This window comes from Osmerus mordax, chromosome 28 (genome assembly GCF_038355195.1).
Source record: "Osmerus mordax isolate fOsmMor3 chromosome 28, fOsmMor3.pri, whole genome shotgun sequence".
Classification (NCBI taxonomy): domain Eukaryota; kingdom Metazoa; phylum Chordata; class Actinopteri; order Osmeriformes; family Osmeridae; genus Osmerus; species Osmerus mordax.
Genome location: NC_090077.1, coordinates 4,338,473 through 4,363,651, shown reverse-complemented (window position 1 = coordinate 4,363,651; position 25,179 = coordinate 4,338,473). Strand labels below are relative to the sequence as shown.

Sequence of the window (25,179 nt, the reverse complement as noted above, 5' to 3'; positions counted from 1 at the left end):
CTGACATTATTCCTCCACCAAACAGACTCCCTTGAAATATAACATAATAACTGAATCTTGGTTGTCTTGCAAAACAGCTTACAACATGTACAATATGTTCAGCCTTCTTTTCTTTTCTAAAATTGACCAAACAAAAGTCAAACGCATAATCAAATTCAGTAGTAAGTCAACATTAAAGTTCTTAAAGTACGTACCAGTGGTCTAAAGTGCTGTCCTTCCTGTGTTTGTGCTGGTCACTTGGTAACTGCAGTAGATCAGTCTGAATGGGGAGTGTGTCACCAGCCCCTCTGAACCTGGCAACAACACAATCATGGATTTGATTGATGTTGCTATGAAACCTGCTCACTCTGCTCACTCAGCAAATGAGTAGGTTGTGTTGCAACAGGCAGTCCAGCCAGTTATTGTACCAGTATGCTCTTACCTGGATATATTGATCTGTGGTTAACATACAGACAGGCCACCTCTCTTCTCTCTGTCTCTTTAATGGCGTACACTGGGTTAGGTCTATTTAGTCAGGGAAGGTGAACGTTAGCATTGCTGATAGTTGGGAAGTCTGCTCTAAGGAAACCCTTTAAAAACCCTCAAATGTCCATGACAAACCACAGATTCAAATATCACCCATAAAAGAAATCAGTCGCAAAGTCTTTATCAAAAACTAAGTAAGGTTTAGATTAAGGCACACAAAGCCCAAATTGACTTGTCTCTTTGCTCAGACAAACTTCTAAAAGGTTTTGTTGAAAAGCTTAGCCTGGTGCTTCACCTAGCTTAGCTTTGTGCTTCACCTAGCTTAGCCTTGTGCTTCACCTAGCTTAGCCTTGTTCTTCACCTAGCTTAGCCTTGTGCTTCACCTAGCTTAGCCTTGTGCTTAACCTAGCTTAGCCTTGTGCTTGCCTTGTGCTTTACCTAGCTTAGCCTTGTGCTTCACCTACTGTAAGCACATTCAGATCAATAGCAGACCCATTCTATCCAGTCTTCCAAACAGATAATCCACTGAAATGAAAATCCCTCTAAGAATTTTATTTTCACTGCCCTATTTACATATCTAACAAATTTTTACACTGACTGTTCTGTGAGGAAATGGAGATTATGGACTAATAGTTAAGACTCACGCTTATACTGACAACTTCTAATGTGAATCAAGTTCGTTCAGCATTGTGAGTGCTTTGCAGATTGTGCTCGGATGAATACGATTCGTGGAGTGTTCTTCAAAAGTGTCATAAGTGAATTGCCTGTCAACACAGTCATTACGAGGAAGACCTCCCGGGGTCATCACTGGTCAGCCAGTGACTGTACTGATGGTTCCTAAGGGAACAGCTTGACGCCTGTTCCCGACTCCCTATCCACTTTGGTGAACAGGTTTTAACAGTCAGCTGTAGTAGCGCCCCCACTTTGTGCCATGGCTTCGAGGGATCAGTGGATACCAATGTGAGGATGGGCAATGGTGGTTTCTGAACACTTCTGAAATCATAACATAGGCTACTAATCGTATTATCGCACCATGCCTGCTAAATGTAGAGGAAATAAGCCAAACTTCTGGAATATAAGGAGGGAATAGACCCATAACTCCATAAACAGGCATTACTTTCTATTTTTGCAAATATTCTACAAGCCTTCATGGTGATGAGTGAATAAGCATTGTCCTCAAAGCCATCGTCCCAAACTTGTAACCTGTTTGAAGTTTGTAGAATCCTTTTAAGTCTCAACTATTAATATACAGCTTGGAATCAGAAATGCATTTTTGAAAGTGAATATTCGGTCAAATGAGAGACTTGCAGACAATGGGGGGGACTGTTCATTGTTGTGTCACACTGGAACAGATAAAGCTTCCTCGGCCTGCCCTTGCCTGGCTATATTTCCTCAGGACGATGCATGACAACGGATGCCCTCGGTTACACAGTCATAGGTCAGGTTGTCAGAGTAATACAGTCTGACTGATTGGGAACATAGGCCATTAGTGATGAGATCCTGGTGCCACATACTGCTAACCACTCAGCCATGTCCTCAGGTGACGCTACTTAGACAACTACGTCCTACTCCTTTACCTGTCATCGTCTTGGTGGTAGTTTGGTATGATGGGAGGATCATTCATTAATCCTTGGACTTTATGAAATTGTAGTGTCATCATCACTGGGTTGTGGTTGAAATGGCTGTTGTGGACCTTCCTCTAGGGCAGAAAAACGAATGTCTCCCAGCTGCCTTTCACCTTCCGATGATATGGCAGGTCTTTGAAAGGGTGGAGTTAAACTCATTATCTGTGTGTGCGCGTGTGAGTGGGTGGATGTCAAGAGTCAAAATGTATCTAATGACTAAATGTCTCTAACACCTATGGTGTGAGACGACAACGTTGTCATGAGATGACACCTTGCTCCAATCATTTCGGTGGTTATGTACTCCCAGGTTATGTTAAATATGTAAATATTTGGATGAACAATTGTGACGAGGTGGCAAACGATTCAGAGAGAGAGAGACAGAGACAGAGAGAGAGAGAGAGAGGGGGGGGGGGTGAGTGGGAGATTATTAATGACATGGCTGGTGTGTACACTTTCAGAATGATGAGGTAATAGGTCAGGTGCAGGCAAGCGTCCAGAGGCTCAGTGGTGATGAGGACTTAAAGGTGGGATCTTAGCAGCCAAAAAAGACAACATCATCAATCATGCCTCTGTTCCTGGCTGTCCTCCACTGTTGATGGCTTGACCAACTCATACTGTTCGTATCCTTGTCCACAATTAAAACACACACAAGACACAAGAGTTTGAAAACATTTAAATTATATTTTGCATGGAATTTGAATATTTCATGTCAACTGAATATGACACAAACAGACACTCAAACGCACGTGTTTAAGTGGAGATGTTGATGTTATTGTGCATAGTGTGAGGACAGAGTAGCGTGCACACGAGCAGGTCATCATTCTAACCCACTGACAAGGTTGACCAGAGGGAGGCGCATTGCAGCGGTCCAGTCATCTAGAGTAGACCTTGCATCAATTTGACGGGATGCTACTATAGGATAATAGCAGATGAAATAACTGATGTTTATTGGATTTCTCTTATTTTAATATGAATGATATTAGACTTCACTGTGAATGGGAACCAAACGCGTATTCAGCTCAAATCGTGCCTGCTTCATTTCCGCATGCAATCGTTTGACAGCCACAAGTAAAGTGTGACATGCAACTCACACCACCACGGTCGATCAGGACTAACACGTAGAAACAGAGCTAACATGAGCTGCTGCAAACACTCCCATCGTCTTGTGTGATTCTTTGGGACAGTAAATTGATCACAGTAAGTGCTGCAGCCGAATCGGCAGGGGCTTCATTCACTATACGCTGGGCTGCGCGCTCACACTGACCGGTTGCTGCACGGGGACCATGGACGAGAAACCCAAAGATGACAGCAGCCCTAAAAGACAAGAATCGTTATCCTACCAAAGGAGGATGTGGAGAAATTTCCAAGAGAAGACTAAACCGTGGTTGAGCCCAAAATTGGGCTCCGAACGACGTAGCACAGAGAGTAAAAAAGAGACGGGAATATGGATGTTCAAAAGGAAAAAGAAACAGTTGGACCGCGTCTTCTCCTCCTCTCAACCGAATCTCGTATGCTCTGGCCCGGCTCCTTTCCTGGAGGAAAACTCCCCGGAGCCCGGCAGTAGCTCCGGTCCATCTCTGCATCATCTGGGGACTGCCGCTGGAGCATCGACCAGTATACCAGAGTTTACGGGGCACGGCAGCCCCAATCTCGCCGTCTCTCATTTAATCATGTCCCATCAGAAGAGCTCATCTCTCGGCTCTGCATGCTTCGAGAAGCTGGTGGTGGAGTCTGGGGCCGTTGGAGAGGACGAACAACTGCGTAAAAACGCTAGTGATTCAGTGAGTAAATACACACCAAGTCGCACAAAAATACTATTCTGTCGATAAACGAGTAATAGGCATTCAGAACATTTAATAGACTATAGTCAATTTAGATAATAACGCGACGTGCACCTCATGTGAAACAGACCCCATCAATATTTCAGTGCCCTTATTTCAATTAGGCCAATCGTGGAGCATTATCAGAGAGGGGCTCTTGTTGTGTTTCAGCCTGACTGCAGTACAAGCTAAATCAGGTTGTTCTTGCTTGACATGAGGTTGTTTAATTAGATAAATAAACTCATTTCAGTTGGGTTGTCTCCCCACTTGCTTAGTTTATTTTATCCAGCAACACGGTGGAGCACTACTGCACGACACACACAAACGCATGCACACACACACACACACACACACACACACACACACACACACACACACACACACACACACACACACACACACACACACACACACACACACACACACACACACTACTTTCCATTGCATCAAACAGTGGCTTCAGAGATCAACAGAAACCGTTAACCAAAAACACAAAACGAAACCTGCACCAGTTGTCTTTATTCTCCACAAGACTGTTTCATTCAGTTGTTACATCCAGCCTAGCCATGTGAGACTTTGGCACCCAAGAGCCTGAGTAAGCAATCTGGCACCCCCCCCCCCCCCCCCCCCCCCCCAGTACTCTTCTCCCCAGTATGGTTGGGCCAAGAACCTCTTATATCTATAATCTCTGAGACGCAGGGCATTCAGGTAATGGGATTGAGGGCTCTTCATAAACTATCTCAATTTCATAACAGAATTTACCCACTAACACAATGAAATGAGATGCGTTGCTAGCTAGACCTTGAATAGTAATAGTCACAGCAACCACTCACACAAACACTAGAGATATAAGGTTTAGTTTAGTGAGCCAGTGGACATCCTAAGCTCTTTGACAGCTACCTGTCATGATTATTGAACCATGTCTTTAACGCTTGGCAAAGTCATAGTTGTTATTTCCTAGTGAACAGTCAAAGCGTGGATCTTATGCAACAAACAGGGTGGGGAAAATAACCATGTTTGTTGGTTGGTGACAGTACCTAAGTCAACACTTTATAAATGAAAGGGTCATTTTTTGTGAAAGAGCACATTCATGCACTCTACAGCATGCATCTTCAGTCCTGGGCCTCAGGGCTCACTGTCCTGTGTGTTTTAGATGTTTCCCTGCTCCAACACACCTGAGTCAAATACGTTATTGTCATCATACTTCTGCACAGCTTCAATAACGACCATTGATTGGAAACAGGTGTGTTGGAGCAGGGGAACATATACAGGACAGTGGGTCCTGAGGACCAGGGTTTAAGATGACAACTCTACACATTACTTCGTTAAGAGAGTCATAGGTGGGAATTCATTTCAAGTTATTATGAAACTGCTGGCAAGAAAGTACAAAAGGTGAGATTCTTGGTTTGGTAACTTGACTGTGTTCATCGGTGCGAGTGTGTGCATAATGGGCATGTCAGTGTTTGGGTATTTGCTTTGAACCTAAGACTTAAACTAAATGTATTGCTGTCTTTACTATTTCAATGAGTGCCTGAAGGCTGTTTGCAGAGTCTGAAGCCAAAAAGCAATACTGTAATGCATTTCTCTTAATGAATGTATTTGGCCTATAATGTGTTTCCACACTGCAGAGGGCCAAGCCCTTGTTTTCTCATTCTCCAAATTCAATCCTGCATTATAAGAAAACGACTTATATATCACTGATAGACTGGCCCAGAGGGATGGTTTGTGATTGGCTCTCTAACAGTCTTAGATCTTAGTTTGGAAGCCTGCAGAAACAGGCTGTCCTCGATTCCCCCCCCCCCCCCCCCACACACACACACACACACATTCCCAGAACTTAACTCTTCTGCTGGGATGACTGGTTGTGAAAGGCACACTGGAGAAAGCTAGGCCTGTGTGCCCATCTGGTTGTTCTCAATGGCCAGTGGGTTGTGTTACAATAAGCTGCCGAGGTTAGTGCTATCATTCAGAGACTTGACGATATTGCTCCCCCATGGTCAGTTGAAAGCATGCGATTATGCCTACTGTGAGGCTGCAGATGAGATGGCAAGGTTAAACCTTTTCCAATCACCGTGACGAACCATCTGTTCGTTCTCAATGGTGAGGTTGTTTTTTTGGGGGGTTAAATCGTTTAAGATCCCTCAGTCTTGCCATGATGTTGAGGGATCGTTCACTTCACAAGCTGTCTGGTTTCCTCGCGTGTGGCCCCGGTGGAGGAAGGTGAGCAAAGAGGCTCGTCTGGTCCTGTGGGACTCCAGATGTCTGGGTTGTGGAACGATTGGAGGATAGTGACATTGTCATGCCTTGAATGCATTGGAGTCCCCAGGCTTGCTTTGTAGAGGGAGATTCATGGCTGATGGGGCAGGTTGTGAAGGTCTGCTAGCAGGCTGAGAATTGATGCAAAGAGAGGAGAGAGAGAGAGAGAGAGAGAGAGAGAGAGAGAGAGAGAGAGAGAGAGAGAGAGAGAGAGAGAGAGAGAGAGAGAGAGAGAGACTGTTTCTGGAAGCCGTGAGTGAAAGAAATACAGGTTTAGTGGGTGTTTGACTGCCAATGTGTCGAGAAATAAGGAGGTGTCACTTTCTCTCCTGATAGCCTAGCCCTCCTCTCTCTCTCTCTCTCTCTCTCTCTCTCTCTCTCTCTCTCTCTCTCTCTCTCTCTCTCTCTCTCTCTCTCTCTCTCTCTCTCTCTCTCTCTCTCTCTCTCTCTCTCTCTCTCTCTCTCTCTCTCTCTCTCTTGTCAAAGAGATGGACTGAAGCCTTTTTTATCTGGGTCACCGGCAAGTAGGACAGATGAACAGGAGCCAGTCAACTCATATAAAAGTAATTAAAGTTGAACCACCTCCTAATTTAAGTATAACATAAAATCCACTATCTTTTCCTCAGCACTGGGAGTGACTTGCTTCTGCTGCCTGTTGTGCTACCTTTCTCCTTCTTCGCTCAGAAAGTGTCATCTCCCTGAATCCTCTCTCTCTGGTCCCTCTCTGAGTCAGCCTGCTCACAGCCCGACTCAGGAAGCACTGAAACCCTGTCAGAAAAGGAAGAGTGTCATTTATATGGTAACAGGATTCGGTAACTTTTGAGCATTTCTTTCCTCCAATCTGTCCGGTTTGCACGGAGCCCGGACCAAGTATAGACTAGTAACTACATGACTCAGGTTGTATCCAAGCCAATTAATATTCGGTCACCATGTGATGGTCAGACACTGGGGCTTAATCGGCACATAACGTCAAATAGGAATGAATTAGAAGTGTTGACAAATACACCTGTAAATTAAACTAATTTGATGTTTCATGCAGGGCTAATTTGGCTTGATGTGAACAGTGATTTGTTAGCGCAACAATTTAAATATCTAATTTGGCTGTCTTTTTTCTTTTTTTAAAGGGGGTCACTTAAGGTCAGCATAAGGCATGTAGGACGTTTGGTCTTCCACCTACAATGCAGTTTCTAACAATTACACCCTCAGACATAGTCCCAATATTCTTCAATAATGCACTAAAGTTCAACTCTAGTGGGGAAGTGAAAATGTGTTGTTTCATGTATGGCCAAGCCTAGTTTAGCGACAGGTTTTAAAAGAATACAAGACATGTATTAAAGGATCAGGGTATTCTCTTTTGACAGACTTACAGCCTACCTCAAAATATGATTTTTTTGGAGTCTGCAATAAACACAGCCCATCTCCGGAGACTATCTCTGGGGATTTAACAACCCTTCTGACAGGAGAATGACGATATCATGAGTGTCTGTGGCTGGTTGCCAGGGGTTTAAGCAGAGATGGGCTTCGGGGGAAAAAGGTCCAGGTGGGCTCTGATGAACATGCAGAACACAGGAGCAAGGCTGCTGTTGGCGCTAATCAAACGGGTCCATTTGCAGTTGAATGAGGGCTGTTGCCCGGTGATGGGATGAGATTGAATCGTTTGGAAAATGAGCACCACCACAGAGGAAACCTGTTGTCTTATTTGTGAAATGAGTCAGAAGTTGTTCACTTTAATTTCCTTCTTTCGGTTTTGGGAGGTCCCTCTTCTACATCGAGCTGTGTGTGGGTTGCTGTCAGTGGATCATGTTCTGTATTTAACTTATGTAATACACCTGAGGTAAACCTTAACATAGAGCTGAATTATCGTGTACTGTCCTCCTGCTCTCATACTCTCCCTCTTTCTCTCTTCCTTCCTCTGTGTCTCTCTCCCTCCCTCTCTATCTCCCTCTGCCCTCTCTATTTCGTGTTTCACAGTGACATGAATCCTCCTCTATTAGCCTATTCCTTTAGTCTTTCAGTCTCCCCTCTGGTTCACAGCATTCACGTCAGCGTGCTCTTACTGTGTTGTTGACCGCATCATCTCACAGTTTCTTCTCATGGGAAACACACAAAGCTGAACTCAGATTTTCCTGCACATAATCACCTAAAAAGCTGCGGTATTGATCCCGGGGCAAGTTACAAATGGAAAGAGGGTTATTTATCGGAGTGGCCGTGCTACGGTCGAACTGATATGTACCATTTTGCACAGAGTCCTTTTTCAAACTGCCCACCGCACGGGCAATGGGTTTTTAACAATATTTTTCATCATCCCCTTCCCCCCCCCTCTACCCCTCACATCCTTATCCTCACCGACTGTATGCAGAGAGGAAGATTGATCTGAGCCGAGGGGGAAGATTGTGGGACACATGCATGGGAACACAACTCCATAAATCGCCAACTGGGTTAATTAACGAGATGCACGTTCAATTCAGGCCTGTTAGGAGTGGCAGTGCATGTTCTGTTCAACACTTCAGTTTTATTCCGTGTGAGGGCTCCCATATGGGGTATGGAGGGTTGGGGGAACAGGCCTACCTAGCTAACAGCCCGCCACAGAAGCATTCATAACTCATCTCTCAGTGAGCATGGACATCAATTCCCACCACTGCGGAACAAAGCGCCTGTCAAAAAAAGCGGGCTCGGAACGTGATTTTGCACATGAGATGCTGTTTATATTCGTCGTCATGTCTGTGCGGCTATGCAAGAGATGTGATGGCCAGGCCTTGGGAACGGCGATTTGTCCACAGGCATCTCGCCATGTGTCAGCATGTTTAGTTAGCTCATGTGTTTAGAGAGATGGGTTGGACTCCAGAATGCAAATGCTTGTTCGGCATGACAAACTATTCTGCTGAGGGCTACACAAAAACACTGGGTTGTAGCCTTGCAGGCTGTCATGGCCGGGGTAGCAGAGTCCAATGTATGGCAGTAACATACTTTGTCGCACTGTGGTTTGTGGTGACTCTGGTGGGGCTGTTTCCGTTGTGTCGAAGCCAGAGATGATTAGATTACTCATTTACTTTTAGAAGGAAGTCTGTCCATTCTGTCTACCTACGCAATGTTTGTGAACGCCCTGACGCTCTGGTTATGAAGAAGAGACTAAATTACTGTGCCACCCCTAACCCCTCTCTCTCTCTCTCTCTCTCTCTCCCTCACTATGCAACAATGATGATAACTAGCAATTAAACCTTCATTTTCAGGAGTAGAGATAAAGAAACAATAGAGCGAGTGAGGGGGCACTCGGAGGACGTGCAGTGTCGTGACTTCGAAAAACCCAAACGGTGGCGAAGCGTGAAGTATTTAATGGGGACCGAGCTATACATCATCTTTATTACGTCCTAGCAGAGTTTTAGCCACGCTCCATAGGCTGTATGGTCATCGTTTCCCGAGGCCTATTGAAGCACAACACCCTAAGAGTTTGTAATACAGAGATGCAAGGCATGGGTGAGCAGCATGTTGTGATCGACTGTTCCATCTTATACAGTCAGCTGTGGCAAGGGTGGTGCGGCTCGGACAGTCAACAACGCGTTATGTAATCGAAGAATCGCTGTTGATGTAGTAATCGCAGAAGCACTGACTTGGCAGGCTAATTAAAACGCAGAATTCAAACTGAATTCGTCTGGCAACTCTACAAACCCCAGAACCTTCCATCATCACAACTGTCTTGCCTCCCTGTGTGGATAAGGGGATTGTTGTTTACGCATGTCATCATTCGATTAGCGTGTTCAGTGAGCATTAGGTTTTTGTGTCTTTTGCGGAGGAGAACGGGCCCGGCTGGGCAGCCCCGCCTCCTTCTGCTTCTGTCACCTTCATCTCAAGGCATTTGAGCGGAACTACAACCTTAGGGAATCTCTGGAAAACAATAGCAAACAGAGGCGACCACGGAGGTTGTTTGCAGTCTTCTCCACATCGTTCTGCACAGTGGGCACGCTGTCTGCACAGAGCGCTGTGAGCAGCGAGGAGGAGAGCTAAGTGATGACACTGCAGCATGTGGGCCCGAGGAGTGACCGTCTCTGCCAGCGGGAGAGAAGGGACTTGCTGCCCCCTGCTGGTACCAGGGTGAAATGTGATTCCCAGGGGAGGAGAAGAACAGGATTGAAAGGGCTGAACGGCACATGGTTAGATACTTTACCAGAACTGAACACAAACCCATTATGTCACTGTAAGAGCCTTTTATATAATACTCATGTGGTAGCACAGATTCTATATTTTTGTCTTTTTCGACCACACTTTTAACCGTTTAACCATGAGACACACATTTCACACAGTGACACATATATATATATATTTTAGTCATTTAGCAGACGCTCTTATCCAGAGCGACTTACAGTAAGTACAGGGACATTCCCCCGAGGTAAGTAGGGTGAAGTGCCTTGCCTAAGGACACAACGTCAGTTTGCATGACCGGGAATCGAACTGGCAACCTTCGGATTACTAGCCCAATTCCCTAACCACTCAGCCATCTGACTCCCTATATATATATATATATATATATATATATATACACTGGTGTGATAACGGCACACCAGGTCTCCTAACTCCTGGTGGGCTGAAGTAAAGTGGCTAGCATGTGGCTAACCTTCCATCTCCTCTCGTTCTCTCAGCTCTCCACAAGGCCTCTGACCATACAAGGTCAAAAGGAAAGCCATTTATTTCCAATGTAGAACCTGTCAGACCTGTGTGTGTGGTAGCACTGTGGTTCAAGCAGTGTTGGCCGGACCATATTTGGTCTCAGTTCTGCTGTAATCCATTAGGTGTGCTTACTGCTTTGATGGTTCGTATGCAAAGCTGTCTTTTTGAAAGCTGGCCTTGTTGCTCATCCTCTCGTCCATCCTCCGTCTGTCCGTCGTCCTCTTTTCCTCTCCTCCTCTCTCCTGAGTGGTTAATATTATTCATGAGCGGGAAACATGAATGAGCTCTATTTTTACCACTCGCGCCCGCGTGTGTGTTTGAGTGAGCAAGTGAGAGAGAGACTGAGAGGGAGAGTGATACATTGTGGACGATAAAAATAATAATGACTCAACCACAGGCCGAAGTGCCGTGAGCCTTCGTACGGGAACACTACCAGGTTCAACACAACGTTTTAGGTGCGTCTCACATCTCCGCTCTCTCCAGAACATTCTAACATCAGCACTGATGCGGGTCGTGGTAAGTGAACTCCCATGTTAACAGCTGTGTAAGTAGTGGATACAGCAGTGGTTTTCATGTCGTGGTTAATATGGATGCGATGACTGTGATGTTAATGTAATCGTGCTGGAGTGTTATTGGCTGGACAAGGTCTATGATCATGGTTTGTTTGGCAGTCGTCTCCACTTGGTCCAGCAAGAGAAGGCTGAGGCTTAATTCTTCATCTTGGAGAGCTTCCCAAATAAGAGCTTGTTTTCATGCTCTTCTGGGGAGAATGTAATTAGTGCTGACTGTCGCTTCTGGGACTCACGCTCACACACATGCATACACACCCACACACACAAAATATGGTTGCAATCACTCTAGCGCAGTCTTTTATTAGCGTTTCAGACCCTCTGCTAAGATTAGGATGAATGTGAATCGTCCTTGCCCATAGCCTTTTTTTAACTTGCAGTCAAGGGTTTTGAATCCTGTATAGCGCAATGGACAAAAACTACTTATTTCAACAGTATCAGCAAAAGGTTTGTGATACAGACAAACTGCCGGTAAACTTCACACTGTGATCTATGTTCACATCCTGTAGGGTGGTACTGCAAAGAGTTTCCTGTCTCTTCATGACCATGGACCTCACACTCTGTAAAACACAATTGAATACTGCACTAGCTGCAAACAAATACTCCACTGATGTCTTTCGTTTCTGATTACATTATAGTTATCTGTTCTGAAAGGTCAAGAAAACAGATATTTCTTGACACAATTCTACCAAAAGGGTTTCATGGTTCAGAAAGCAAGGGTTCAAAATCCTACTGACCCAACACTCTCTCACTGACTGTTCCATTAGCTGCTTCTTGTCAGAGAGCAGGTGCCTTTTGAATAGTTGTTGGGGGGTAACTACAGTATTTGTCAGATCGTGTGGGAGATTTCAACGTGCGTGTGTGTCTGCTAAGACAGGCGTGCTGATAGACCATGCAGTCCTATGTAAAGCAGCCCTATTTCCCTCTCAGAGACTCGGCTTAGCCTTTTGTGTTGCTTTGGGACCACGGAGAGCGGTGCCGCAGACCAACCACAACAGGTGTAGGCTATTTGTACTGACAGATCATGGTGACTATGCACAAAGGACACACAGGACACACCGGCACACTGTACAATGTACTTTCTTCGCTGTGTGTTCAGCCCCTGAACCGACTCGATTGATGTCAACGAATGGCAAAAGATATATAGGTAGAACACGCTTTCAAGCACCTTTTGAAAGGTGAGCGTAAGAATGTTCTCTAGCCAACCCACACTGCGATGTCATACTGCAGCTAGCTGTCGTGCTATAGCTATAAATGTGACACATGTAGATATCATGGCTAGATGACTTTGTGGTTGTGGGTTGAAACAATCTTGATTCTCGATCCTTGCGCTTCTCTTATCTTTTTCGCTCACACACACAGTCACACACATTATCTCTATCTCTTATTACATCACCCTGTCCAGCCCCCACCTCACCCCCAGGACTCTCTGCTGGAAGTAAACACAGCTCAGTCCCCCCCCCCCCCCCCTCCCAAGCCAGCGTTCGCGCTCGATGCTGTGGGGGGGGGCCGATCTCCTGGAACATTGAATGAACCGGGTTACACTCACTGGTTGAACACATCGTTGATATGATATCATTGAACCGTAGTATTCTTTTTGTTGCCGCTGTCTGGCAGCTGAGGTGATGTGTGCTGTCGTAAATACAGACCGTGATCTACCAAATTGTAGTAAATATCTTGTGGCCTCTCTACTGGTTCCTTGACTCTGACCCTCAAAATAGTGTTAGAACAATGCCCTTCTGCTGCATTCTACATATATTTGAACGTCGCTTTGGATAAAAGCACCTGCTAACTGAATAAAATTGTATGCCATGTAATGAATTTCACATTGCATGTTTAGCTAGTGGAACTTTTGACTTGCGAACGTGCAGCAATTTTATGATTAAGCTAACGGATGAAAGGAAGAATCCTACTGATATTGTGGATGGAGACAGGAGACCTGTCGCCCTGCCAGAGCCCGTGCTTCTACAACTACTGTTGATCAGCAAGCAGTGACGTGCTATGACGTGGTTCCTCTCTGCCCTGATTCTGCCCAGATTGGAGCATATTTTATTCAGCTCCTCCCCGTGTTAGCCTGTGTTGGGTGTGCTGTATCACCCTGCCTGCCAGTTCAAGACCCACGCTTCTCATCACCCTCCCAAGCTGGTGTTGGGGGGGGGGGGGGGGGGGGGGGGGGTTGAAACCCACAAGGCCTCGCTGGCTTCCTGTTTCAAGCACCAACACTTTAGGTAGACCCAGGCTTTGGGAGCTGATTGGAGACTTCCTCTCTTCTCTGTCTCCTCTCACCTCTCTTAGTGTTTCTCACTGTTATGGTTTTTTTCTCTCCGTCACCCTCTCTCTCTCTCTCTCTCTCTCTCTCTCTCTCTCTCTCTCTCTCTCTCTCATTGAGCCTTTTTCACTCCTTTTCTCTTTCTCTGTCTCTCACACTGTGCCTCTCCCCTTCTCCTTTCACCACCTCTTGTTTTGAGGAAGCGTTGTCAGAGACGTGTTCATGTCGGCAGCAGCTTGGGACCCCTCCTATGTGTGGAGGGCTGCAACTTCCTCCCTGATGGACATCAACCGTTTCTCCACTGTCTTATCTCTGCTGGCGTCCGGAAAATGTACTTGCAAAGCACTCGTACCCGGGGATAATTTGATTTCTTGACAGACCCCACCATACACTTTTGGCATTGATCTCTGGTCCGTTAGTAATGAACATCTAGAAAGATCTCCTCGTGTGCTCATGCCCGCTAACGGTCGGACGCGCTAATGGCCGCCTCAGCAGCTCTGTGTTGTTCCCTGGGTCGTCCTCCCCATCACCATCATCATCTCAGGAAGTTGACACCGAGGACTGTGAATGAAGCCGCCGCGCTCCTTCTGAAGGAATGAGTCACGCAAGAAGGGCGGGGGGGAGAGGGGGGGGGGAGGGAGAGGGGGGGGGGGGAGAGGTGGGGAGAGAGGAAGATTAGAACAGAGAGAGAAACAGTGAGGTGAGGAGAGAGAGAGAGGGGTGGTACTTGCCACTCGTGCTTTGTGGGGAAGGTGTAGAACACAAATGCGTATGTTTATGTAACACCACTGTGTTCTGCCTCAGTGAATACTCTGAGCTGGAGAAGACAGTGGCACGATACCCGAGTGTGTGTGTGTGTGTTTGTGTAGTCAAGGTATATTGTTACAGTATTGACAGGTTATTCTAGGTCAGAGTCATGTGGAATTGCCAGTATGAAACCCAACCAAGAATTGTCATCCTACCTGTTAGACCTGCTTTTCTCCTCCCAATCCCCCCCCTCCTTAAGCCCAAAAAACTGGATCAATCTGGAAAATTATTTTCATTGAAAGAAACCTTTTTTAGTTTGAAGTGTGTCTGAAGTTGTCCTTCAGTCCAAGGCTGTTTGATCTGGCGGCTTACGCTGACTCATCTCCTGCATCACCAAGCATGAATGAATGATGTGAGTGGATGAATACTGTACTGTGGGAGAGTGCTGCGCCATGCTCGAACACGCCGGGTTCAAATGAATGCTTATCAGGCTTCTGCAGAGCTCGATCATGTGTCGGAGCAGGGAAACGTCTAGAACATGCAGGACAGTGGGCCACGAGGACCAAGTTTAATCACCACTGCTGTGGGATGCTACTATACTGCTACTAGATAAGTCTTTTTTATAAACTCCACCAGCTATGGGTGGTCGTGACTTGTGACTGCTGGTTGGTGCAGCTGTTTGTTTCAATGAGCGTGTTGCACGAAGAGGTGCGCATGACCCTCTGTGTGTGTGTGTGTGTTGCAAGTGTTAAATGATTTAACTCGGTGTGACTATGCAAGTGTTCCTGTGGGTGTACAACGAGGTGCGTTTCAAACGAATGCACTCGAGCTACTTTCTAAGATAATAAAACCTAATCCCATCTTGTCTGTGCAGAAAACCATGACATTAATATTGCGTGAGAAGCTTTTGTAGACAGTCTGAAGAAAATGGTCTTTTAATCACACTAGTCATTGGACCAGTGAATAGAGCATGTGCTCTCAAGTCTCTTACTTACACATTAGGTGCTTCTTTTGGGAGTCGTATCATATGGTGTGGGTGTGTGTGTGTGTGTGTGTGTGTGTGTGTGTGTGTGTGTGTGTGTGTGTGTGTGTGTGTGTGTGTGTGTGTGTGTGTGTGTGTGTGTGTGTGTGTGTGTGTGTGTGTGTGTGTGTGTGTGTGTGTGTGTGTGTGTGTGTGTGTGTGGGGATTGATGGAAGAGGAGGAGGCCAGGCAATTTTTGAATGTAAAAGTTCAGGGCTAATTTGAGTGAATGATTTTCATTTATTCGTTCTTTCCACGCGAGCCTTGTAATGTGTGTGCAAGGCCTTCCACAAACGCACTGTATGCCCTGAATAGTAGTTCAGTAGAGAGGCTTTTAAAGAAATGACATGGCTCAGCACAATGCCGATTCATATGAGAGTAAGCAGTGACTTCTGATATCTACATGATGGACAGTAAATGGTGTGTGTGTGACCAGATAGAGGCTCATCGACTGAACGCAGTAGATATCTATCCCACAACTCCCCCCCCCCCCCCCTCCCCCCCAGGCACCAGACACACACGATGACAGATGTGGCGTTTCTTTTTCTACTGTGGGTTTAGCGAGCATGTTCACGCCTCGCGACGGCATATTGTCCCCTTGATCTGTTTGGACTTTGGCGTTTGGGTGCTGTGATCCCGGGTCCCGGCTGATAGCCGTTCGTCAGTCTCTCGCTCTCCGGGTGTCGTCCGACAGCGTGGTCTCACTCGTGATAGGTGCCGCCGTCAGCTTAACGACTCCGGGGGACGACGCTGAGAGATAATCCGGTCATCCTGCCGCTGATTTGTTAGCGAGTGCCGAGCGTGCACGTAGGACTTGTCGACGCCGCGGCGTTGAGTTCCTGCCCCTCGCTGCGGAATCTCTGGCACGCATACGCACACCCACCCACGCAAACGCAAACACACACACACACAGTGATAGAGGGACTTGACTCAGGATCCCACATCCCCTGCAGGAAGACGGGCTGAGGCGTCACATGGACAGTCCTGGCTGCTGGTGCCTTCATCCTCCCACAGCTCACTGCTCAGCTCTCTGCCTGCCTCTGCCTCTCTCCTCCTGGGTGTCACGCCACAGAATGCTCTGGTGTGTGGGGGTATGTGCCACTGTGGGTGTGCACGTGTACATATGCCTGTGTGTCCGTGTGTACATGTGACTGTGTGTGTGTGGGGGGGGGGGGGGGGGGAGGGAGGGAGGGGGGGTATGTCACTGTGTGTGTATGATTTGTTTATGTGACACTGTGTGTGTGTCGCTCTGTGCTCTCTGTCAAACCCCAGTGGATCCTGGTTAGCCAGAGGCGCTAGCCCGCAAGTTGTGCCCTGGCAGAGGCTCACTGTGTGTGTGTGTGTGTGTGTGTGTGTGTGGTGTCTGGACGAGGGGAGCCCCAGGTGTTGGCCTGGGTGGAAGTGTTGGGACACTCCAGGGAGTGTGTGTCTGTTCTCAACCACACACACCTGCCAGATGGAGGAAGGGCGTAGGCTGCTAGCCCTCACCACACTCAGCAGGGTGCCCTGCTGCAGGTGTGAAGGATACACACACACACACACACTCCCAGGCTGAAGCTGAACCTGCCCTTAGCCGTGCATGCTGTGGGCGGGCTCCAGAGCCCGAGAGGGAGGGAGCCAGGGAGAGGCAGGAAGTGGAGGAGGGAGTGGTCCAGGGGAGGTGCTGGGTGTCTGGCTGTGGTCCTGGTGGGCCCCTGCTCTGATGTGCTGGCCACCTGGGGGTTCCACACAGTCTGTCTGTTAGTCTGTCTCTCTCTCTCTCTGTCTCTCTGTCTCTCTCTCTCTCTCTCTGTCTCTCTGTCTCTCTCTCTCTCTCTCTGTCTCTCTCTCTCTCTCTCTCTCTCTCTCTCTGTCTCTCTCTGTCTCTCTCTCTCTCTGTCTCTCTCTCTCTCTCTCTCTCTCTCTCTCTCTGTCCATGCACCCAACTGTATCCCTCCCTTTCTCCGTCGCGACTCTGACGCCTATCGGTCCCCGATAGTCTCTCCTCTTCTGCGACTCTGACACGCCTCTGCGTCGACGCGGTCTTGGCACCGCGCCCAGCTAATTCCACCAGAGCCCAAAGCACACAAGCAAGTCTGCCCCTCGATCTGTGTCTGCTGCACGGCCTGCACGCATGTGTGCTCCTCGGATCAGGCTCAGGTAGCCGATCTGGCAGAGATCTGGGTGCCTGGGTGATGGCCGGTCTGCCAGTCTAACTGTGGCACGGCACTGTCTGTGGGGCCAGCCGGGCAGGAATGCTTCAGATGGTTGGGGGGGGGAGAGAGGAGGGGGGGGGGGGGATTGGCAGGGGAGGAGGGGAGAGAAGGGGGAGAAGAGAGGGGAGAGGTGATGCAGGGGTGTCGATGGGGTGCCACCTGTGCCCGACTAGTCCTTATTCGACAAGTGAGATGGAGATTGTGCCCACAGCCATGGACGATGCTGTTGTTCTTCGTTAGCTCTTCCAGTCAATGGTGTTATCGATTATGATGTCAGGAGTCAGGTTGAGTCTCAGTGACTGGGCAGCTTTGATGTGGGTTTGAGCTCTAGTCCGGATATTCAGTCTGTCCATGCTGTGATGCGTGTCACGTGTGTGTGTGTGTGTGTGTATCTCTCCGTGTGTGTGTTTGCATTTAAATGTTTGTGTTTCCTGAGCCATCCCATGCTGTGTGTGTGTCCTGTGATGTGCTGGGCCTAATGAGAAGGCAGATGGCTTGCTCACCAGGCTGCAGTGGCACAGAGATGCCAATACAGGATGTTTGAGGCCACAAGGCTGTTTGTGTTTGATGGTTCTGTGTTTGAAAATGATTAACGAGTAGTGCAAACATTAAAGCAGAGTTTGCCCATATCCACATTGTGTGTATATATGTGTGTGTGTGTGTCTATAACCAGCTTTGTCCTAACCTGATTTGAGGACATATTTGAGGCGGTATTGCGCCGAGAGCGTCTACTGGTTTGGGCAGTAGATGCACAACTGCGTGTCACTTTAAAAACGGCAAACTGCACCCTCAGATACAGGCTCACGGTTCATGGTTTAGTATACCGTCCTCGGTTTACAGCGCACTGAATAGTTCTTTTATTGTCCGAATAAATTGACACAGCTAAATTTGCCTAGACATTCAATATGAAGATTCCCAGAACTTCGTAACACCCCAGTGCGACCAGCCAGCGGGGGTGAAGCCCTCTGAGATCAGCTGCCACATTCACTCAGCATTACCCATCATCCAGACCAGCTTGACAGCCCAGATCCGAAGCCCTCCACCCACTCACACAGTGCCCAGTACCAGTGCCTGGTGCCAGGATAAGGGGCATTAGTGGCACAGGGTTGTGTGGATGTCAGTGAGGGGAGCGGGGTGCGATGAGAGCCACGGCCTCTCCATGGCCCTGCCAAGCACCCCGTCACGGCTCTGACACCATCCTCTTACTCTCCTTGGCCTCCTGTGTTTCCCCCTCTCTGGCCGCGTCCCCTTCAATCCTCCTCCATCCCACACAGCTCTCTCTCTCTCTCTCTCTCTCTCTCTCTCTCTCCAGTATTTACTCTCTCTCTCTCTCTCTCTCCAGTATCCTCTCTCTCTCTCTCTCTCTCTCTCTCTCTCTCCAGTCTCCTCTCTCTCTCTCTCTCTCTCTCTCTCCCCAGTATCTACTCTCTCTACTGTATCCCTCTCTCTTTTTCTTTCCCTCTCTGTGGCTGAAAGGACTTCCTGCCTCATTTGAACTTTTCGCACCTACCCACCGTCCCTCTCTTTCCCTCCTTCCATCACCACCTACCCATTCACACGCATTATCCCTCAGTCCATCTCCCACTCTCACAAATGTCACCCTCTCATTTGGGATGTTTTTCCCACCTGGGCTCGGTCACGCAAGGCTAGCTCCCCCTCCCCCCAGGCTGGAGAGGGTGGAGCCACACACCCAGCCATGCCCAGTGACGGTCTCCCTCTCTGGGAGGTAAACAGCCTAGAGGCGGCTGCTGGGAGCTCTGAGCAGGAGAGAAAAGGCACAGGAGAGCCAAAGGAGAGGGAGAGAGGGAGAGAGGGAGGGAGAGCGAGAAGGCAACTAGAAAGAGAGAAGGCAAAGTGAGAGAGAGAGAACCGAGAGAGGTCGAGGTGAGTTTGTGTCACAGCAAGGAAAAAGGAGAGAGAATATAATGGGAAAGAGACAAGAAAAGGGGAGGGGAGGGAGAGAGCGAGGGGGAAATCCGGCAGCTTCCGGTGTTATATTATTTACAATATCATACACAAAAACCCACCATGACCAAACAAGCTCCCATAATCCCAGAACTCCATTTGCAAAGTAAGACTGCTCCCCACAGCATACAAACACACACACACAGACACTACATTTATTTGTGCACACTTGAATGTTTTGGTGCAGACAAACTTATTCAATAGTTACGGAGATACTTTTATAGAAGACAGCCAGTTCTTACAGAGGCTACTTAAGACTATTGTTTTTTTCTCCAATTGGGGTTTGGGCTAATTTGTCCCAAAATGTGATTTGTCTTCTAAAAGTGTTTGTCCCAACACTCAGCCGAAAAGCCCTGGACCTCCTGGGTTATGCTAATTGGTCGTTTAGAGCTGGTCCCATCCAATCACTGTGGCCTAATTCTTCTCATTTAAAATCAGTAGTGTGTAGTGTGGCTTGTGAGTACCTTTTGTGTTCTTAGTCTGAGAGTTTGAAAGTTTACTGATGAAAGGTCGGCTGGATTACACTGGGGCTGAAAGCTGTCTCCAGTATTTATTGGACCTGATGTTAAAGAACAGCTAAAAGCGGCTAACCTGCTTCCTGTTCCTGCCTCCTCTTCCCACCTCCTCTCCCTGCTGGCCTCCTCTCCTCTTTTGCCTCCTCTGCATGCCTCCCTCCCTCCCCTCCCTCCCACTTCTCTCCTCTCCTCTCCCTGCCTCCTTTTATTTCATCACACAGTCCCTCAGGAATAGCTCTCTCCTTACCTTATCACAGCGTGTGTGTGTGTTTGTGTCTACTATTCAGTAGACTAGCTGCCTTCCCTCGTGTGTGTGAGTAGGCAGGCAGATGTGTGGGTGGGGTATCTGCTATTGAGAGTCCTCCGTCTGCAGGTGTGTGTGAGAGAGTCTTCCGTCTGCAGAGGTGGGAGGGTGCGCGAGCGAGTGTGTGTGTGTGTGTGTGTGTGTGTGTGTCTGGGAACCACCCTCACAGCTGATTGCCTGGCGCTACGGAGTGTGTGCAGGCGCGAGCGAGCGTGTGTGCGCTGGTGTGGCTCATATAGGACAGGAAGCCAGAGGCAGCGGTGGTAGTGAAGAGCTGGCTCTGGATCTGGATGTTAGCGCTCTCTCTCTCCACCGTGGGACGAAGCCTTTCTGTAGGTATACACACACACATACATACACGAGACACACACACACACACACACACACACACACACACATGGATGTATGTTCTTATCAGGATGTCTGTGATGTTTATAGTGTACTGCTGTGTTTCATCCTTGATGCTGAGTTTACTGTGGGAGAGATGTTTGTCTATTCTTCGATTGTTTCCCTGGGCAATTCTCTCCAGGTAAATGGATTTTTTTTTGCGTGTACTTATGATGTATTGGTTTAAGGCGGTACTAAGGGCTGTCTGATGGATTGGAAAGGTTTGAAATAGATTCCCTGACATTTCTGATGCACTTTCTCTGCAGTCTCTCTCGTTTTCATAACCGCTCGGCTCTGTCTTCACATACAGATGGGTATTGTACTGTGCATGAAACGCGCTGGGATATTTGCATTGTAACATGAAACTCATGACACGTGTGTGTGTGCGTGCGTGCGTGCGTTTGCGTGTGTGTCGGCTGATTGGTGAGTCGTGTCCGATTTCAACCTGAGGTAGGAGGCAGGGCTGCTGGACTGACTGAGAAAAGAGAGAGGGGATATAAATACAAGATGGACTGCTCCCTGTACGTCCAAACACAGAGAATGCCAAAGAGAGGGACTGAAAGAAAGAGACGAACAGATGCAAAGATGGACGCGTGCTGGATGCAAAATGAGGGCGCTTGGTGTCAGAGAAGCGATGTGGAAGAGGCTGAGGAGCAGACGGACATCTCTCCCTGCCCCAGCCCTCTCTGACAGGGAGAGAACATGACAGCAGTGTATAGGAGCGCCGGGCTGGGCTGGGAAAACTGTTCAAGCATCTGCAGTTGGCAGGCAGACTGACTGACTGACAGGATGTCAGGCAAGCAGGCCGTCAGACAGACAAACACCAGGCAGACAGACAGACAGACAGACAGACTGACTGACTGTCAGGCAAGCAGGCACACAGGCACACAGGCAGCAAAGCAGATTGCCAGGAAGCCGGGAAGCCTATCAAATCAAATCCAAATGTATTTGTATAGCCCTTTGTACACGCAAGCGTGTCACAGAGGGCTTCACATACGCCCATAGAACTGCCCCTCAACCAACCTAAACCCTCAAGGAAGACAAGGAAAAACTCCCAGAAAAACTCACTAGAGGAGAAAAAATGGAAGAAACCTTGGGAGGAGCAATTCAGTGAGGGATCCCCTCCTCCAGAGACGGTATATTACACAACACCTGGCGACTGTTGCGGTCGGGTCAATTATTTCCTCATTAGAAGCTTTTGTTTTGTCATCACTTACACATGGAGTGCTATCCAGTATAATATATACATGCCCACAGAACAATGCAATGTAAGAAGAAGTACACCAGATCACACCACTGTGAAGAACTGCTACCATACCAGCCCTGAGTGGTGTGATAAGGGTTTTATTTGGGGCAAGACCTCGGCAATGAGAATGCAAAATAGACACCTGTGGCCCGTATGCTAATTATCGGGCGCTAGCAGGTAGCTACAGGAAGCTAGCCGCTGCTCGCTCATTCATATGCGGTGCCATTTACAGTGGCGGCTTCCCCCCCCCCCGAGCTCTTCTTCTTCTGCTCTCGTGAAATGTGTGGGTGATGAGGGCACATTTTGTGTGTTCTAATTTGGTCCCTTGTGCCTTTTGGGGTCGCTGGGGTGCAGAGGAGGGATGGGTTCCTCTCTCATACTCTCCATTTATCCCTGTTGCTCTGTCTCTGTCTCTCTCTCACTCACTCTCTCTCTTGCTCGGTCTCTGTGGGCATGTTGCGAAGCTTGGCACACTGCGTGGCCTCACGTTGTCACCTGTCACCTGCCAGCCCTCTCTGGCCTGGGCCCCGTGTCCCCTACCGCTGCTCACCCCTGCACCCCCTCTCAGCTTCTCATCAGACAGGCTGGCATCACCCCTAGCTTGGCATGCACAGACACTGGCACACATTCAGTCAGGGAGGGGTAGTCTTACAACACCAGCTACCTGGCCTAATATCTCTGGTTACCGTGTGTGTGTGGGTGTGTGTGAGGGTTCTAACATCGTTTGAGGTTGTTGGATCAGGCAGGGGAGCTGGTCTATAGAAGGATCACTGTACTTTACTGTATGCTGTTGTCCTGTACTATTCTGGGCTGTGCTGTACTACTCTCCACTGTGCTGTACCAGTGCTGTGTCGTGTCGGGCGTGTTGGCAGACTGGCAGACTAACAGACTGGCTTTGTCAGCAGAACCTGGACCTCTGCTCCTCTCCTCTGTGTTTACCCCGTACACGCATGCACACACACACTCGGTGGTATCTGCACACACTCGGTGCACAAACAAATAGTAGACACGGTAGACACACAAGCAGTTTTGCTCTCTCTCTCTCTCTCTCTCTCTCTCTCTCTCTCTCTCTCTCTCTCTCTCTCTCTCTCTCTCTCTCTCTCTCTCTCTCTCTCTCTCTCTCTCTCACTACAGACTGTAGTCCCCTCTGTGCACCTCCCCTCAGAACACACAGGGATGTATACCCTCTCTCTACCTCTCTCTGTAGTTTATTTGACCCCTTCAATACCAGTCCTTGACTCTTCATTTGTCATGCAGGAGAGCTGTGAGTGGCCGTCAGGCGGCAGACAAACGGCGCGTCGGGCCCTCGCTTCTCTCTCCGTCCCCCCGGCCGTGAGTGGCCGAGCAGCCCGCCGGGTCACCGTGACCTCCTGCTCCGAGCCCGACGGCTTCAACGCTCCGCTACCGTTAGCGGTGGTACATAAACAAGATGTGGGGGTTTCGTTACTCTCGTTGGACTGTTATTGTGAGACGGGACAGATAAATGTTGTGTTAAGTGAGGCTGTTAAAAGCACTTTAATGAGGGTTATTGTTAATTCAGACCGTACGCTTCGCTAATTCAGTAACGATTGTGTAATGTAACCAGAAGAGTCCCCCTTTTAACCATAGCTGCTAACTGTTTTCTAATCGATGCTATGGGAAGCGCCATTTTGTGTCCACCCGCACTGACTAGGATTGATAAGTAGCATTGAAAACTGGAGTTGAATATACCCCCTTATAGTTCACAATGCAAAGACATACCACCCATGGAAAACCCAAGCTTCCGTATTCTCGTACTGTATTCTCAGAGCGAGTAGTTAGAAGGCAGTCAACCAAAGTAGAAGTCGACTGGCTAAAACTGGAAGGTCAAAATCTCTCCACGAGTTGTGTGTGGATGGTGATTGGCTGCACGGTGCTTGCACACACACACACATTCAGGCACACGCTAATCCTGTCCATGGTGTAATTTATTGAAGGTTTTTTTCCTTCCTCTCCGCCTGTCATGGGGTGACCCAGTGCCTTCCAGCAGACTACCCGTCTCTTCAGTCAGTAAGTGGGCCAAGCACAGGAAACCCGGCCCTGCCATCTGGTTCTACCAGGAGCAGAGGGTCTTTCCCTCCCTGCACAGCTGGCATCGGAGAGGGGAAAGTGGGTTAGCGTCCTGGCTAGCTCCCCTTCCCCCCTCCGGCAGAGAGGTGCTCAGCGGAGGATGAGGGCAGCGTGGATGTATGCTTGGGGACAAGCGATGGTGATGACTTAGTGATGATGATGTGGTCTTAGTGGCTGGGGGCTGGGAAGCTCATTATTATGGGATGCTCCATAATGGCTCTGGTGGCTCATTAGGGTCCTCGCCTGAGGGGCAGTGGTTGTCATGGTTGAGGCGTGGAACGTGAAAGGGAGAGGCCACACAAGTTCTGAGGCTGACTCGCTTCTCTAAAGGTCTGAATTCTGGTAGTCTCTGCTCTACCCTTCAAATAAAGATAATACATTAAGATAAGGGTAAGATAAAAACTTTTGTCCCCAGAGCCTATAGACTCCTCATGACAACAGTGTTAAATAATTCAGCATTTCAGCAAGCATGCAAGCACTTTTAGCAAGCACTTCTCTCATTGGTTGTAAGGAAGAGAGGCTTTCCCATGGTGGATTTTAATAAAAATACTGACTATGTAATTTGCTCAAATAGGGCCGGTCGAACCCTTGCTTAGTCCCTAACCAATTACAGGGTTGGTTTCTGTACTGCATTAACAGATGGAGCAACCTTGCTGCTACGGGAAGATTAATTAACTACCTCTCTTGAATTTGAGGAGACATCAATCCTATTGGCCATGAAGGGGAACTACTGAAACGAGAAAAGGCTGTACTGTAATGAGACACTATATTATTTTCATTCTCTCTTTTTTTAAATGACTCATCTTTATTATTGAGTCAGTTCATACTGACGTTTTTACCCAGAGGAAGACATGAGTTACTCACTGTGGGAGTGATGCAGTCATTGAACTCACGCACACACACTCACAGTAACAGAGCACCCAATATGTTAATGAGCGGCTATTTTAACTGAATCTGGAATTGGGAAATTGGTGCGGAAATTGGTGTTTACTTCCTCCCCCCCCCCCACCCGAAAGGCAATTTGTGGAAGCACTGCCAGATATCC

The 25,179-nt window shown here is 48.1% G+C and overlaps 1 protein-coding gene across 1 annotated transcript in view; it reads left to right on the top strand.

Moving 5' to 3' along the window:
• The first annotated feature begins 3,373 nt into the window (after positions 1-3,373).
• mctp1a (multiple C2 domains, transmembrane 1a) overlaps positions 3,374-25,179 on the top strand; it is a 94,778-nt gene continuing 72,972 nt past the window's right edge. The window contains 1 exon segment of the mRNA XM_067231215.1: positions 3,374-3,871. Within this exon segment, the coding sequence (XP_067087316.1) occupies positions 3,374-3,871 (498 nt within the window).